This window comes from Eulemur rufifrons, chromosome 15 (assembly GCF_041146395.1).
Source record: "Eulemur rufifrons isolate Redbay chromosome 15, OSU_ERuf_1, whole genome shotgun sequence".
Classification (NCBI taxonomy): domain Eukaryota; kingdom Metazoa; phylum Chordata; class Mammalia; order Primates; family Lemuridae; genus Eulemur; species Eulemur rufifrons.
This window is the reverse complement of record NC_090997.1, coordinates 68576852-68593636: the sequence shown is the minus strand read 5'-3', so window position 1 is coordinate 68593636 and position 16785 is coordinate 68576852. Positions and strand designations below refer to the sequence as shown.

The window sequence follows — 16785 nt, the reverse complement described above, 5'->3', positions numbered from 1 at the left end:
GTCCTCCAGATCTATCCAAGTTTCTGCAAATGACAAAATTTTCTTCTCTTTCATGGCTAGATAATATTCCATTGTGTGCATAACCACATCTTTTTTATCCATTTGTCCCTTGATAAACACTTAAGCTGATTCCACAGTTTAGTCATTGTGAATAATGCTGCAATAAACACTGAAGTGTAAATATCTTCTGGTTACATTTTATGTCTTTGCCTCACCCAAGCGAGGTTTAGAGGTATGCCCTTCCCCTCTTCAATGCTCACTGTGTCTGTGACCTTTAGTTGTGAATTTGCACCCCTCAACCCCCTAATCCCTGGAGAATATTACTACCGTGTGAGCACCATAATGTTGATCAGTTAGTACCAATTTGACGACGAGTATATGTGTAGACTATTCCTCTGATCCTGTGATACCTCACTGTGGATAATGGGCTCAAGCTCAATCCAGGAAAATATAAGAGGAGCTAGATCACTGTCGTTTCTTATAATTGAGTAATATTCCATTGTATACATATACCAAATTTTAGTAATCCACTCATGAATTGACGGGCACTTGAGTTGTTTCCACATCCTTGCAATAGTGAATTGTGCTGCCATAAACACTCGGGTACAAATGTCTTTATTATGGAGTGTCTTTTGCTCTTTTGGGTAGATGCCCAACAGTGCTATTGCTGGATCAAACGGTATTTCCACTCCCAGCTCTTTGAGGTTTTAAATTACTTTTTAAATGTAAAGCAATAACCAACAAAATTCCAACAGGATTCTGTATGAGAGTTCATAACATTATTTTAGAAATTTAAATGGCGTGGTTTTGATAAAAGAAATGAAAGCTGAACAATGTATACAGAGTCAACTTATACAATTATTTAGAAAATAATAATGTCTATTATAAGCAGTAAGAAAATGGTGGACAATTAAACAAGTGATGCTGGGTCAACTTGTTATCTATTAAAAGAAATAAATAGTATTCTTACAGCATGAGAATAATATGCAAATAAAAGTAAGATATGACTTATGAATATATGAATACATTTGTGATAACAGTCCTCCAAGGTAAAACATAAAATACAGAAGCCATGAAATGAAAGATTGACTAATGTTATGATATAAAAATGAAAATTCTAAATATGACAAAAAGATGATAAGCCATTTGTAAGTAAATGTAAAAGTAAAGTGTACAACTACCCATGATTATATGCCCAAACGATATGAGGAATCCTTAATGGATCAGAAAGAAAGGAATATCTGGAAATGGAAAGCTCTGAAGATGGCAGAAATATAAAGGTATTAATATTCATTAATCAGTGAAATTTTACAATATGGTTCAGAGTGTCAAAGACTGAAAGTGTATGATTTAATGTATTTCCTGCTGAAGGTGATTTCTTAGGATTCTGTGTGCTGAACTTAATTCTGTGTTTCATTTACATCCCAGATGAATTGCAATGGAAAGTCTTTCATCTGCTTTTGGAAAATCTTGTCAAAGCTTTCATTCTTCTCAACGGTCATGTGATTTTTCCAGTCTCCAATGGTACCTGGTAGAAAATAACAGAGAAATTGCTTCAGTTAAGTTTCGTAGCCTGGTGAGGGGCAAAAGAAACATATTAACTAAGTACTGGCAGAAATCTTTTCCCACTTTTATTTTTCTGCCCCTAAAGCTCCCAGGCATTCCTCTACCTGGCTAAGACTCTTCACTCTCTGACTTCATGGCAAGCCGATAAACACATTTATCATTGCAATTTTACTGTAATTAGATACAGTCATCACCCACATTCACAGTGTCAGCACCTGGGAAATGGAAAATTACTACAACGTGATCACTATTTTGTTCCAGGATCGCATTGGTTCCCCTAATCTATAGAAGTCTCTTAAAAATACCATAAGATAAGTCATCACTGAGATAGCACTTACAGGTAAAGACTGGGATGCTCAGAGAGATTTTGTAAAACAGCCAAGATCATACAGTTTATAATGGCAGAGCTGAAATTATTCCACTTTTACCCCATTTACTTGTGAGATGGCCTTAAACTAAATTTCCAAAGACATCCAGATGTCATGAGGAATAGTAGCTGATAGAAAGAGAGGCAAGACAAGACAGACTGATTTGAAAAACAGACTGAACTGAAAACACACTGAAAACTGAAACAAACAACTGAAGCACTGAATGAACTAAGAACACAAACACCTAGTGCAGGACTGCTAAAGCCAAAGCAAAAGGTGATCAGGTAAATAGAGAGACTTGTTTGTTTCTCTGCAAAATAAACACATGGCTCACATTCACAAAGACATTTGGATCACTCTTTTTTTTCTTATAGCCATTTCAGTCTCTCATTGTCAGGGGTTCCTAAAGACACCAAAACACAGAAAAATGTCTTCTTTCAAATGCAAAATGCAAGTGCAGTGCTAAGGGAGGTGTGCAGTAGCCTCAGCATCTGGAAGACAGTAGGATGTGCTGGGACTAATGGCAATGGGCATGTCCCTCTTCAGGTCAGCTCAATGCTACGAGTGCTTCAGGTATTTCAAGAGAAGGGGAAAAGATACACCAAAGAGAGGAGGGAAGGAAAAATTAACTTAGATAAATACAAAGCCAATATTTATTGCTTCTTGACATAAGGCATATAACCCTATGAAATTACTAAGTGCCAAACCTATGTCTATATTTCTGTGTAATACCAAGTTAGCAAACATGAAATATAAATAGAATGGTAGTGTAAAGTAATTAAAATATTTTAATATTTTTGATTCTAGCAGCTGTATGAAGAATTCATGTATTCTGAAAACTCATTCTCCAGAGGTGACATAAATGAAATACAACTATTAATTTTTTTAAAGTGTTACACTAGTTTAATAAAAGACATGTAGCCAGTAGTCCATCCTAATACCAACATTAGAGCTAATATGTGTTGTTCATTCACCACAGTGAGAGGTCCAGGATAATCATGGTGATGCAAGAGTGGCCATTGATGGCCAATAGACTTGTCAATATTCCATTGTCAGGTACTGTGGCCTTGTTTAGGAGGGGAAAGCATCTAATCCTAAGTGAATATCCATTTGGTGGCAGGTAGGCACTGTGCTACTAGGCATCAGTCAATTTTCAGAGGCCATAGAGAAGACCTTGTGATTTTAGGTTCCCCATCAGATGCCCTTTAGGAACCAGTTAATGTAGTCGCATGGAGGGCCCCAGGCTGACATCACGTAACAGAAACTGACTACAGAAGGGAAGAGGGCCAAGAGGGCTCCACTGTTTGAAACTGTACCAGGAAACCCTGGAGCTACACTCTGTGCCATCTGCACCACAGTGGAAAACAGCTGTTGCTGCTTCACTGCTGAACTTCACCTTTGCGAAGGAAATGGCCTTCTTGTAGTATTGGCCCAAAGCCCCTGTAGAGTGTATTTTCAAAGTTTGCCAGCGGATCATCCTTCATGTTCTGAAATGTGGCCTGTCTCACCACGGCATCCACAGCCTCCTCACTCAGGTCTTCACCCAGAAATTTGCAGAGTTTTAACACAGAACTTCTGAGATCCTGAAATAAATCACAGTATGATTAATTATGCAAATTATAAGAAGAGAGGCATATGCAAGTGTCAGATATAAATATTGCAGGAGTGAAAAATGTAGGTACTTCAGCTGGTTGTAAGTTTGGAATTGGACAGTGCAACTTGACTTTCTTATTCCTTACTGGTAAATATTTCATTTGTCTGCTGTTTGAGAGTTTAATTAGGTTAATTGTACATTTTTCATTTTCTCTGTGTTCACTTAGCAAAGTTTCTACTGTCAGGCACTGTCCTGTGTGATGTGAAAGTGAACACAGGGACAAGAAGGAAATCAGTGCTGGGAGTTGACTCCAAGACCTAGGGCAAGAAGGATTGTGGAATAGAATTAAGAGAAAGTCACAATAAAGAAAAGATATTTACTCTGGATCTTGAAGGAAAAACAGTAATTTTCTAGGTAGACAAAACTGGAGATATACAGTGTGAACATAAGAAAGCAAATACACGATACTATAGTTGTATGGTATGTATGAGATATCAGGCAACAAAAAAGTTAGAAACTTGGTATCCTCAAGGCTTGATGGAAACAGGCCTGAGATAGAAAATAGGAGACATGCCTGGACAGATGGGCGAGACCAGACTGAAAGGAAGATTGCATATTGGTCACGTGGACCCAACTGAACCCACACATCAGACCCAACTTAGGCCATTGAAACAGAAAGAGGAAGTCAAATGTAAGAAGCTTCTGAGATTGGCTTTCGTCCTGGAGAGAACAAAGCAAGGCACTAGGTCCCTCCCTTCCTGCATCCGGTGCTTCCAGATGAGGACCTGAGTTTGGAGCCTTGACAACTGTCTTACAATTATGAGGAGAGACGTCACTGATACAGCAAATATGACAATATGGAAAGGTAGAAAATGGTTGAGACGTTCATGACATCCTGGAGTTGCCATGCCCAGCCTCAGGATACCAACCTCTGCCTTCTGAGTTACTCAACAATGAGATTTTCTTGTATTTTAAGCCACTTACAATTAATTGTTCCTGGGAGCCAGATTCTCACCAAGGAAACACAGACGTTTTCTCATTTATGTAATTTTTCTTTTCTTTTTTCATTACAAACCCTTGTGTCGAAGGTTGACTTTCAATGGATTCCAGTGAGAGAGCTGCTCTGCTGCCTACGATGTTTTCATTTAATTTTTCATGCAATGCTTAACTGAAGACAACACAGATAAGATGAGTGACACCAGAAAAAACCCTCATGTTAAACTTAATCTCAGATCTCAAATTCCATGTTTTTCTTTGGGTGTTGTGGGCATGAACTATGGTATCATTAGGCCAGGCTGGGTTAGAGCTTAGATCAAAGCACAAACTCGATCTCATCTCACCTTCTTCATCTCCTCGTACATCATGAACTGAATATTGAAGTAGTTTCTGTGCTCATACCAACCTCTGATATGGTCAAACCAAAGATTTCCTACCACTGTGGGAAGAAGAGGTAAGTAAGTAGGTAAATATGTTGAGAGGGTTGAACAGGTTATGAGGTATGGGAATCTCCAGGACCAAAAAGGAAACAGACGTCTGTTGCTAGTTTCTAGATTTTCCTTGCCACGTGGTTATTGGGGAAGCATTTAACTCCCATCAGGGAAGAATTTTACAAAATCAAAGACAAGTTAATCTTTAAAAATGTAGTTTGTCTGAACACAAAAGCAGTCTAATGTGGAATGAGGAAAGACCAAAAATGGAGAGCAGTCCAAGGAACTATGCCTCTCCTTCCTGTTCCTCTCCCCGTCCCCAAACACACACACACTGCCATTTCTCCTCTCCATGTGCCAGTGTAGGGTCCCAGAGGAGTCACTTTAGCTCTGCACAGTGGATCAGAGCCTAAGCTTAGGCCTCCTGTGTGACATCATCATCTCTGTCTCTTCAGGCCTTGCTCTTTCTCACCTAGCTATGTGGGATCCTTAGAAAAAGGACGGGGAAGGGAACTCTCAGACAGACACGTCTGGGAAGTGCCACATGCAATATGCAAGGACAAAGCAGTAAAGCAAGTGTGATCTCAACTGAGCTCTCTTCTCAGCTGAGCTAGAACCCACATCTCTGAGTTACTGACACTAATGTGTCTTCACTCTTTTCATGGTAAGTGATTTTGTAATCTAGGCAACCTCTGGAGAGTGGGTGAGACTAGAGAAATTGGCATGAATGGGAGGACTTGGTCCCTCTAGACAATCCTACCAACTCGTTGATAAATTGACCACTGACCCCCATTCTACTCTATTTTCATCACTCTCGTTTCCACCTTCCAAATTCATAAAGCTCAAAAACTCATCACAGCACAGCAAACGTATCATCTGGGTAATAATATCAGTTACCTTTGCCTTCCAAAAATTGTTTCATAAATGCCTCAATGGTGTCCGCAGATTTATGTACTGAAAACGTGTTTAAAAAATGAAAATATGAGCACATAACATCCTTAGGGTTTCTGTATATGTATATAATCTGCAAAGAAAAAAAAGGAATTATTGTTTCTGATGCTTTCATTTATCATATTTTCTTCATAATACATTTCGATTGGATTAAGCCCAGTATTTTTAGCTTCCATAATTCCCTGCGTCCTGAACATTCACAGCTGCTCCTTTATATTTAGTGCTTCCCCTTCTCTGCAACAGCATTCAAGACACATCCCAGAAGTTACTTCTTATCTCCCCCAGGCAGACAGAGAAACTTAGTTCTTTTGCCCCTAAATCAGCTGACTCACGAATGCATGTGACAATGCTTCACAAACTATAAAAATATGTGAGAATAGCAATAATTTACTGAAATGGTTTAAACTTACATTGTGAAATTTATGGTTTGCTTTACTCATCTTTTAATGTAAGGTTTACCTAATTTTTATTTGTATATCGTTGTTGAGTCAAGCACAAGGGCTTGGCACACAGAAGTTACTTTCTAAGTATTTTTTGCTTTGAAACTATCCAGAAATAGAGCATATGGTGGTGTTTTTGTTTATTTTTTGTTGTTTGGGTTTTTTTAGGCTAGTCAAGTGAAAGAGTGGGAGTAGATAAGGAACGCAGGAATCCTTTACTGGTTGTGATCAATTATTTGCAAACACCTCTGCACTCAGACCAGCCTAAAAGATTTCTTTTTTAGAATTGTCTATCATAACCAATCAGAATAAATTAATTCTGAATAACAATTAAGCAATCCAATAGCATTGAAATACAAAAGATCATCAAAATCTACTCTAAATCACAACTAACTGGCTCATTCTATGTCTGCACAGAATATTCAGGGGCTCTGGATAAAATTGTAGGCCTACATCTTTGTTTTTATTTTTATTTATTTATTTTCTGAGACAGAGTCTCTCTCTGTCAGCCAGGCTAGAGGGCCAGTGTGCTGTGGCATCAGCCTAGTTCACAGCAACATCAAATTCCTGGGCTGAAGCAAACCTCCTGCTCCGGCCTCTCAGGTAGCTGGAACTACAGGTACACACCTCGACACCCAGCTAGTTTTGTATTTTGAGTAGAGGCGGGGTCTCGGTCTTGCTCAGGCTGGTCTCGAACCCCTGAACTCAAGCTATCCTCCCGCCATGGTCTCCCTGAGTGCTAGGATTACAGGCATAAGCCACCGGGCCCGGCCATGCATCTTTGTTTTTAAATTAAATGTACAATTTTGTTACTCCTCTGGGAAAACTTCTAAGTTTGCTGCAGAGAAGCTAGCCCCTAATGCTGTGAGATGAGATGATGGATGCAGGATGCATCTGAAGTTGTCTCATCCCTGAGAATCTCTCAATGCAGGGAAGTAGAGTCCTTCACCCATGGGATAGCAACAACGGTTGATATTGGTGGAAAGAAACAAATGGCCCTCCTGCGCTGGAGAAAAAGAACTAATTCCCTTTCAGTTCCTTGCTGTGATTGTTTGGTTCTAAGAATGGCTTCTTGTCTTTCATCCATTTGCTTATGTAAAAATGACACACGTACAAGTGATATCTCTGAGTTACTTGTGCCACATATCGTGGTCCTGCTCCTCTCCTATGGATAATGACACACGTTCTTAACACAGGGAACGTGGAAGGACCAAAGGTGTGAGGAAAAATAAAATGTTCTATTTGAATCCTTTAAGTTTGATATGTCCATTAGACAAACAATGGAAGATATTAAATAGTTTATATCAGTCTAGAATTGAGGAAAGAAGTTAACTACTTGTAGATTATCTTTAACTTGATATGATTGGATAATATTAACTAGCAGATAACTACACAGGGAAAAGAGGAGCAGGAGAGGTCAAATATCTGGGAATCATGCGCACTGGGAGGCCGGACAGAGCAGAAACCGGTAAGAAGGCAGGGGCAACGCCTCTGTTGCAGAAAAGCCCAAGTAATGTTTTCTGAATAGGAAGGGTATGTGTTTTCTCACAAAATAGGAAAACGCAAGATTAGTTTGGAACAGATTCAGTTAACTCAACATCTGAGTGTTGTCATCAGGGAGTTACAATCTCCCTGCTTTTCTGCTCCGACAGGCTGACTCCCCTCCACGTCCGAGACCCCACTGCTCTTTCTTCCCCAAGGCCTCTTAAAAGAGTGAAGAGACTTTCCTGAGAAGATCCCCTGTAAACTCATTTTCCTGTGTCATAGCCCAGAAGTTTGTTACAATGGGAGCACCCTAAAAGGAATAAAAAGAGTAGGAGGTAGCAGCCAGATAACCAGGGGCTTGAAGTCACAATTTAAGTTCAGGTGGCTGCTTCATTCATTCTTTCAGCCCAACCACCTGCCAGGCACTGTTCTACACACTCTGCACACAGCAGTGAGCACACTTGTACCTCTGCCATGCAGGTGCTATGGTCTAGGCAGAGAGACTGAAAATAAATGAATGCATAAATACATATTATATCAGATAGTAATTACTGCTGTGAATACAGGGAGGTGTGTTATAGAAGATGGTGGCTGAGGTGGGTGAAGGAAAAGATCACAGGAATCTGAGAATCAACACCAGGAGGCTGGGCAGGGCTAGGGCCAGGCAGAGGCAAGTGCAGAGCCCAAGCTGTAAACTTTAAGGAGGGCCTCACTCCCAGGCTCTTGCCAGGGCTGACCCTGTACTTGCACAAAACTGACAGCATGGGCCACCTTAAATGTTGAGCCCAGGTGCCTGGTTAGTCTCTGCCTTGTCTGGCTCTGCCAGAGGATCATTCCCATGAACTTGTCCAATCACAGGAGAGACAGGCATAGAGCTAGAGAGAAAGGTAGAGAGCCAAGTGCTGACATTTTCAATAGATGGTGGTCACTGATCCAGGGGGGAATGTGAGAAAGCAGAGAGAATCACTGTACAGAAGAGTGACTTGGTTTGAAGTTCCCTTGACCTTCAAAGTAAGGAGTCCTTAGGGAGAAAGGGGCTTGGGAATTAGGTTGGGAGGGTCAAAGGGAACCTGGGAGGGCACTAGGGGTGTAGGGTGGACAGGAGTGCTAATGTGATGTGTGTATGTATAGACACCTATTAATGTTTAAATTAGCTCTATTACTGATACAGTTAGGAAAGAGACAAGGTGAAAACTAAAATTCAAATATTATAACAGAATAACTTAGATGTGTGCTGAAAATGAAAGTATGTAGAACACATTCAATTCCATCCTTTGCTGTTTGCTACCAGCTGAATGAATGTGGTGTCAGTGTAGGGAGGTTCAAGGAGGTAATGACAGAGAGCAGTTCTTTGCAGCAATAATGGTATTTCTCTGCCCTACTTTGGCTTTTTTGTCCTTCAGTCCTCTTGGAACCAAGTAGTATGGGAGGTGGGTAACGAAGAGACGAGGAGATGGTCTTTTGCCAAAATCTGTATCTCTAGAGGAGTACTCAAGAAAGGGGACACGATGAATTGTATCCAGATTTTCTGTTCTTTTGCGATGTTCTTCAAAATAAATCAAGCTTAATATCTGCTGAGCCCAGACTGTTCCTATAAAAGAAATAATTTTGTTTTTATTAATGCATGGATGTCAGAAAAACATATATATCCAGGTTTTCAGTCAAATAAAGTTTGTTATTACAGTAGGTTGTATGATAATTTCACTTATACAAAGTGACATAAGGCTAATAGGAACATATCTTGCTTTTATTTTTCTATTTAGGATGTTCCGTGTGGGTTTTCATACCGGCTTATACTTTGATACCTTCTTCGTGCTTTCTTCTGCTTCATATATAATACCTTTCAAATTATCTTCTATGCTTACCTCTAGATTTTTGTCCTCAATCTCATACTTAGAGCATTAGCTAATATAATCACAGAAAATGGAATTGAAGTGAAGAAGTAACTTTGAATCTTTCCCGCTTTCCCCGTTTCACTAGTGATTGCTGCTTAAGGAAATGGTGTTTAATTTTAAGTATCTACAAAAGGACTTTTGACACCAACATGTAGACAGAAAGGAAAAGTTAATAACTGAAGTTTGACCATTGGCTTTTAAGTGGGATTGAGAAAAGTATTTAGATTAATTCCAATTAGAGTGGACATATAATTTTCTTATACCTCTTATGTACGCTGAATATTGGGGTCTAAGATTTCAAACATTCCTTGAATATAGGTAGTGTTTATGCAGTTTGCAGTCAAAATGTATTGAAATGACTGATGTACACCACCAAAAAGTAACAAGTTCCAGTGCGATAATTATTAGATTCGTGCTAAGATAAAACTTATTGCTCCTCAAAAATTCCCATCGTAGCCTTTGTTTCCAAAGACTATTCAATAACCTCTGGTGAGCACCTGCACCTGGTGAGTAAGAGCATTGTTGAGCATACATCCGTGTGGGAGGGACAGGTGATATGCACCTTATATGTTCCTCTTACTACTTAACTATTGGTGGCTGTAGTCTTCAGTGTTGCCAGGGAAGACTATGACCACATGTGTCTACTTGCTGTCATAGCTGGACCAAATATTCCACTGAAAATTCATTGATATGAAATTCTACAGAGTTTCTTACATTCTTCTTCTTTCCCAGATAACAGATACTGCTTGTAGAAGAGATATCACAGCTTTAATACCACCGGCTCTGGTAGCTGAGGGGTTGCCAATGGTGGTGAGCAGAGGTGGCCACAGGGCTGTAGATATTGGAGAACAGGAGAACTGGAAGAGTGTGTTCTCCATGCAAAAGAGGCTGCATTTTTTCTCCCTCCTCTCCTGCTCCTTCCTCTTCAGTTTTCACTTCCCTGTCCCTTCTCCATCCCTCTTTTTCTACATTTTTTGTTTTACCCTGTTAGGATGTCAGATGTTAGAGTAAAGGGACCTTCATTTTTCCCTGAAGTTCCTGACATTTAACATCACTGATTCATTTCAGTCCCTCACTTATCTACTTGTATGTTCCTTTTATTCCCATTTCCTACTGCAAATGCTACACCTGCCCCTAGCATTGTAACCAGTCAATTGGTTTTAAAGTGCATCTGTTTGCTTGAGTGTGTTCTTTATAAATCTGTACTGTTGTGAGTTCTTATATTTTCAACTTAAGTGGATCATCTTATTTGTTACGCTTTTTTAACCGAAAGCTGTGGTTTTAAGATCCATTATGTGCTGCCTCTGATCTATTGCCCCTATCAAATGCTGCCTCCTGCTTCATAGTTGCACCCATGGGCTTTACCTATCCACTGTCTCACTGAGGGACTTCCCCGCCCAAGCAGCATAGCAATGCGCATCCTAGTTTTGTTCCTTTCCATGGACCTGTTTAAGAATTTCTTTAGGATAACTATTCAGGAGAGCAATTGCTTGTGCTGAAACTAAGATCATAAGGCTGAAGGAATGGACTATTTCTGGTAAAAAGATATCAAATCATAAACAGGACCTAAGGCCATGCCAGGCAAGGGTTCAGTCCTGCACCCCTACATTTAAAGTATGAAGTAGCTTTGAGATGCCCCAGGTGTTTCTTTTTTCTAGCAGTTAAACATGCACTGGCCTCACGATAAGCAATATTGAGACAATTGTCACTCACTGACTGCCATACGCTGAGTAACTGAACCCCTGTTCCACACACCACAACTATACCTTTGATTGGACAAGAGACTGATTTCAGTAACTTTCTCATGACAAGAGACACAACCCATGGAGTAGTTCTGGCCAATTTATAGGGTCTGGTCACTGAGTGACTTTGTGTCCTTACTTCACCTTTTGATGCATAGGGCCTAACTGGAATGCATTTAAATGTTGTCTCCACCCCCAAAGTGAACATGGAATGTATGTGACATGCATGTTTGCTTAGTGTGCATGCGTGCATCTCCCGTTGGTGAATATTCATAACTGCCTCTAAAATCTATTGAACAGGTATACTTGGCCAACCCGTTCAGCATAAATTCCTGTCTCATCCTTCCCTGCCTCAATGTGGTCGATTTCCAGTTTCAGCCAGAGGCTGTGCCTCCTCCCTGGAGCTTGTGACTCTCTTTGAGAGATGCAGAAACAAAGTTCTCCTCTCCAAATTTATGAATCTTCAGACTTTTTCTGTGACGCTTGGTATGTATGTACCTAATATGTCCAAGAAGTGCCAGAGTGCTCTTCAGAGAATGGCTGTTTCGGTCTCCTCTCCCATGGGTAATACGCTAATGCATGTAGATCTCTATCCACTCCTCGTCTGCATTTGACATATTCACCTTTCAAATTCTCGTTAGTCTACGTGATGGGTAAATTTATGTGTAACTTTAGTGGGTGAAAGGCAGCCTAGATTGCTGGTAAAAGATTATTTCGGGGTGTGTCAGTGTGGGTGTTTCAGGAAGAGATTAGAGTTTGAATGGGTAGGATAAGAACATCGTCCCTCACCAATGCAGCCAGGAATGATCCAATCTATTGAGAACCCAAATAGAACAGAAAGGTGGAGGGTGGGCAATTTCTCTCTCTCCCTGAGCTGGGACATCAGAGTCTCTGGCCCTTGGACATTGCAGCACCTGGTTCTTGGGCCTTTGAACCCTGGGACTTGCATCAGCAAACTCCCCGATTCCCAGGGCTTCGTCCTCATACTGGGAGTTACACTATTGTCTCCCTGGCTCTGAGGCCATCAGACTTGGTCTGAATTACACCACCAACTCTCCTGTAGTCTCCTGCTTCCTAAGGGCATATTCTCAGCCTCCATAATCATGTGAACCAGTTCACACATATATATATCCTTAATACATATAACATATATGATATATATTCCTATTAAATATAAATAATATTTTTATATATGATATGATCCATATATTCTTCTATAAATGCCTTGTGGTTTTCTTAGCTTTGTATATAATATAAAAATTAAATGTGCAAAATAAGTCATACTTCATAAGGTCATAAATAGTGTACTGTGAAGGGAAAATTAATCAGCAAAAAACATGGGGATATTTTTCTGGTGAGGCTGCATCTTTAATTATGGCCATTCAGAATGGCTTCACTGACACAGTAATATTAAAATAAGGAACCCAAGGAGAGGAGGAAATGATCCATGCAGATGTCTAGGGGAAGAGCATTTCTGGAAGCAGAGACAGGGAGTGCAAAGGGCCTGAGGCAGCAACATGCTTTTAGAGCTCCCCTAGAGCAGCTGTGTTGGATCAAAGTCAGCAAAAGGGCCAAAACTATTTTTAAGTACTCACAGCTGGTATCTGCTGCTGTGAAACCTTATAACATAGAAATAGGTCCTGTTCATTTATCTGGACACTTTAAAAACCTCTCAAAGCACATGACTCTTTTTTGTTAAGAACTAATGTTTTACATATGCAAAGACTATTTGCAATATCTGTGATCATGTAAATGCTGATAGGTCTCTATGGTTTAGATACCTTGTTTTTAAGAAGTTAAAAGAGTCACCATTTGACCACCATTTTCAAAGTGACCAGGGAGCTATGGCATTGGCAAGGGACTAGTGTGGTGGGCTATCAGACTCACTGAGCAGCAGGGGTCACTGCAGACAGAATGTGTCTTCAGAGTACAACACAGGACGTAAAACTGGGCCACATGATAGGCGCTAAATAGAGTAGAAAATGGAATTGAAATCAGGCTTCAGTCACATTGGGTGATCAGCAGGAAAAGCAGGCTCAAGGAAAGAATGGAGGCACCAGGCCCTGAGGCAGATGCTCAGGCAGAAAGTAAAAATACAGCAGGCAATGGCAAGGAGAGAGACAACCCTTTAGGGGTTCCCTAACTGAATTCCTATTTAGAATATTGCTTTAATCAGGCAAGTCATTCTATGACTTAGAGCTAATTAAAAATATTTAGGAATTATTCTGTAATATGATAATTAGTATGCAAACTTTTCTCCTTCTTATGCTCTTCAAATATATGTCCCAACACCTGACTAAATGCTAAATATTCTTGCTTCTTTTCTCATCCCACCTCAGCATTCAGTGTTTGATGTTATCTTAAGTCTAATGGTTTTAACATTTTGCCCATTCCAATGCCAAATCAGAAATAACTTATAACTGCATTGTACAAAACCTTATTTCACAGGATATCGAACAATGAGTTCTGTATGTCCAAAGGATTAACACTATATGGCCATATCTAATACTAGTGAAAAACTAAATTCTCATATTATAGAAGTATCATTGTATGTCTTAGATTAGCTATTGGAATACTGAACTTACCAGATTTGGGGTATGTGACTACCAAGACATCATCATCTCTAATTTCAAAATCATCTAAATTTTCTGATAAGTCAGTATCAAATGCACGATGAAAATAAAATCCTTTAAATTTCACTAAATCTGTTTCTAAATCTTCCATAATTCAGTACCTGCAAAAGACATAGGACATTCTTTGAATGATATTTAGATGAATTTTGTATCTTCTTTCCATCAGTATTATTGCCTTCCAGGCATATATTCAGAAAAGAAATTGATTCTTTATTTTCTCCAGAAACACATATAACATTCTAGCTCTAAAAACCAATTCTGAGTGTGTGTCACTTGGTCCAGTGCCCAGGAGCTGTACAAGGGGTGGGTCATTGTTTTCTGTGTATGTGCTCCACTCATGTAGCTACAGGGAAGAGACGTGAAAGTAATTTTTGTAATAATTTCAAAAAATGATGTTATCAGATGTTTGGTATGTATTCCACCATAAACAAATAAATGCAGTGGATTTAAACAGATGTGAGAAAGATTTGTCTGTTAGACTAGTCAAAGAATCCTTTATCACTGGGTCTTTTTTTTCTTTTTCTTTTTCTTTTTTGTCTGTAACTGAAGTATAGGGCCTAGGTTTTAGCTATTTTTATAGAAGCTTTTCTTTGTATAGTTCTGGAGTTATCTCTTTATATTTTTTGACAATTTTTTACTAAAATATGATTTTATTTCTTAATGTATAACTTATTTAGAGCAATTGGAATAATAAAACCAGGAAGTCACAGATATGAATACATACAAGGAAGCCTGGGAAATTGAAGATGATCAATTAAATTGTCCATAATGACAAAATAAATATTGCAAGAATGTAAGAACATGAAAGAAAATATTCAAATAGTGTGTGAACATGAACAGTGGTAGAGGGAAGATTTTAAACCAAATCTTGTGACTCATCATTTATGTATATATTTTACCTTGCATTATTTTATTATTTTAATGTTGCAAACTCTGAGATTTTTTTTAATGTGGGAGTTCTTTCAGAGGAAGTCAAGTATTTTCTTCTTTCCTACTTGCTAATCATAGGATTAAAATCAAGAAAAGCATGATAAATACAAAATTTGAAAGCAATTCAAGGTAGCTGGGGCCAAGAATCATTCCAACAGGAAAGGACATAAGTAATTTTAAAAATATATTTTGAAGGAAACACTCTAACTGTAAATCTTAGTTTTGATAGCTTCTCTTCTAAAATGAGATTTATGAAAGGTAAAGATTAGTTGGCACCAGCAACATGTTTCTTGCCAAAGCAAGGAACAGGGAGGGAGGTGTGGATGACATCAGAGAGAGAGAGAGACTTGTTCTGTCACTGGAGTTACTTAAGGATCCTCTTTGCTGTCCCCAGATATTAAAGAAAAACAGCAGGATTTACCTCTATTAGAGCTTATATTTGGGATCTATTATAATTTCTGCTGGAAAGAAGAAGATTTCCTTGAAAAGTAGCCAAATCCATGCCTTGGGATCAGAACAATGAGGATGAAGCTGTGAGACCTTTATCTTATCATAAAGTAAACATAATTTCAGTACTTTTGGAGTAATGCTAAAGGGACAATAGATCATAACGAGGATGGCTAGTGACCTAGGAGTGACTATTTGAGCACGAGAAGGCAGAAAATGATTACAATCATCTAGAAAAGTAAACATGATTTGAGGAGCATGAGTTCATGATGATGGTATTTACAGGAAGGGACAGAAATTTTATGTGATGTGCAACAAATTTCTAAACCCCTAACAGACGTTCCATTACTAGCACATGGAATTCCAGTCAACAACCAGGTCATTGATTACAGAGTATTGGTCAAAATTAGAGGATATGCTCAGAGTGCATTTTAAAATATATGTACTGTTCAGGGTTCTTCCACCACACTTGGGAGGCTGAACCCTGAACAGCACATATATTTTGAATGGCCTCTATCAAAAAGTCCCAAAGTAACAAATGCTGGCATGGATGTGGAGAGATTGGAACACTCTTACACTGCTCATGGGACTGCAAATTGGTACAACCCCTGCAGAAAGTAATTTGGATATACCTCAAAGAGCTAAAAATAGAAATACCATTTGATCCAGCAATCCCACTACTAGGCGTCTATCCAAAGGAAATAGAGACATTCTATAAAAAAGACATCTGCATGCGAATGTTTATAGTAGCACAATTTGCAATTGCAAAGATGTGGAAACCACCCAAGTGCCTATCAATACATGAGTGGATTAATAAAATGTGGTATATGTATACCATGGAATACCACTCAACTACAAAAAACAATGGTGATCTAGCATCTCTTATATTATCCTGGATAGAGATTGAGCCCATCCTTGGAAGTGAGGTATCAGAAAGATGGAGAAACATGCACCACATGTACTCACCATCAAACTGGTATTAACTGATCAACACTAAGGTACTCACATAGTAGTAATACTCACTGGGTGCCGGTCAGGTAGAGGGGGTAGTGGGTGGGGGGTAGAGCGGGTGGGGTGGGTAAACCCACAGCTAATGGAGACGAGGCGCACTGTGTGTGGGAAGGACACACTTGTGGCCCTGGCTTGAGTGAGGCAAATGGATTTCATGTAAGCAAAGTGTTTGTACCCCCATAATTTCCTGAATCAAATAACATAAAATAAAATATATGTGCTTAATTCATTACTTTAGATGGAAGGAGAATGAGAATTATTAAAACGAAGAATGTAGAAAATTCATAGTGGCTTTT

At 39.2% G+C, this 16785-nt stretch overlaps 1 protein-coding gene across 1 annotated transcript; it reads right to left on the bottom strand.

Moving 5' to 3' along the window:
* Nucleotides 1-1247: 1247 nt before the first annotated feature.
* LOC138395977 (amine sulfotransferase-like) lies at nucleotides 1248-14192 on the bottom strand. The gene is made up of 6 exons (XM_069489080.1): nucleotides 14054-14192; nucleotides 9214-9422; nucleotides 5853-5979; nucleotides 4869-4963; nucleotides 3331-3517; nucleotides 1248-1528 (listed from the first exon to the last, which is right to left on the bottom strand). The coding sequence occupies exons 1-6, from the start codon at nucleotides 14190-14192 to the stop codon at nucleotides 1401-1403; spliced, it is 885 nt and encodes a 294-aa protein (XP_069345181.1). The 3' UTR covers nucleotides 1248-1400.
* Between the last annotated feature and the right edge of the window lie 2593 nt (nucleotides 14193-16785).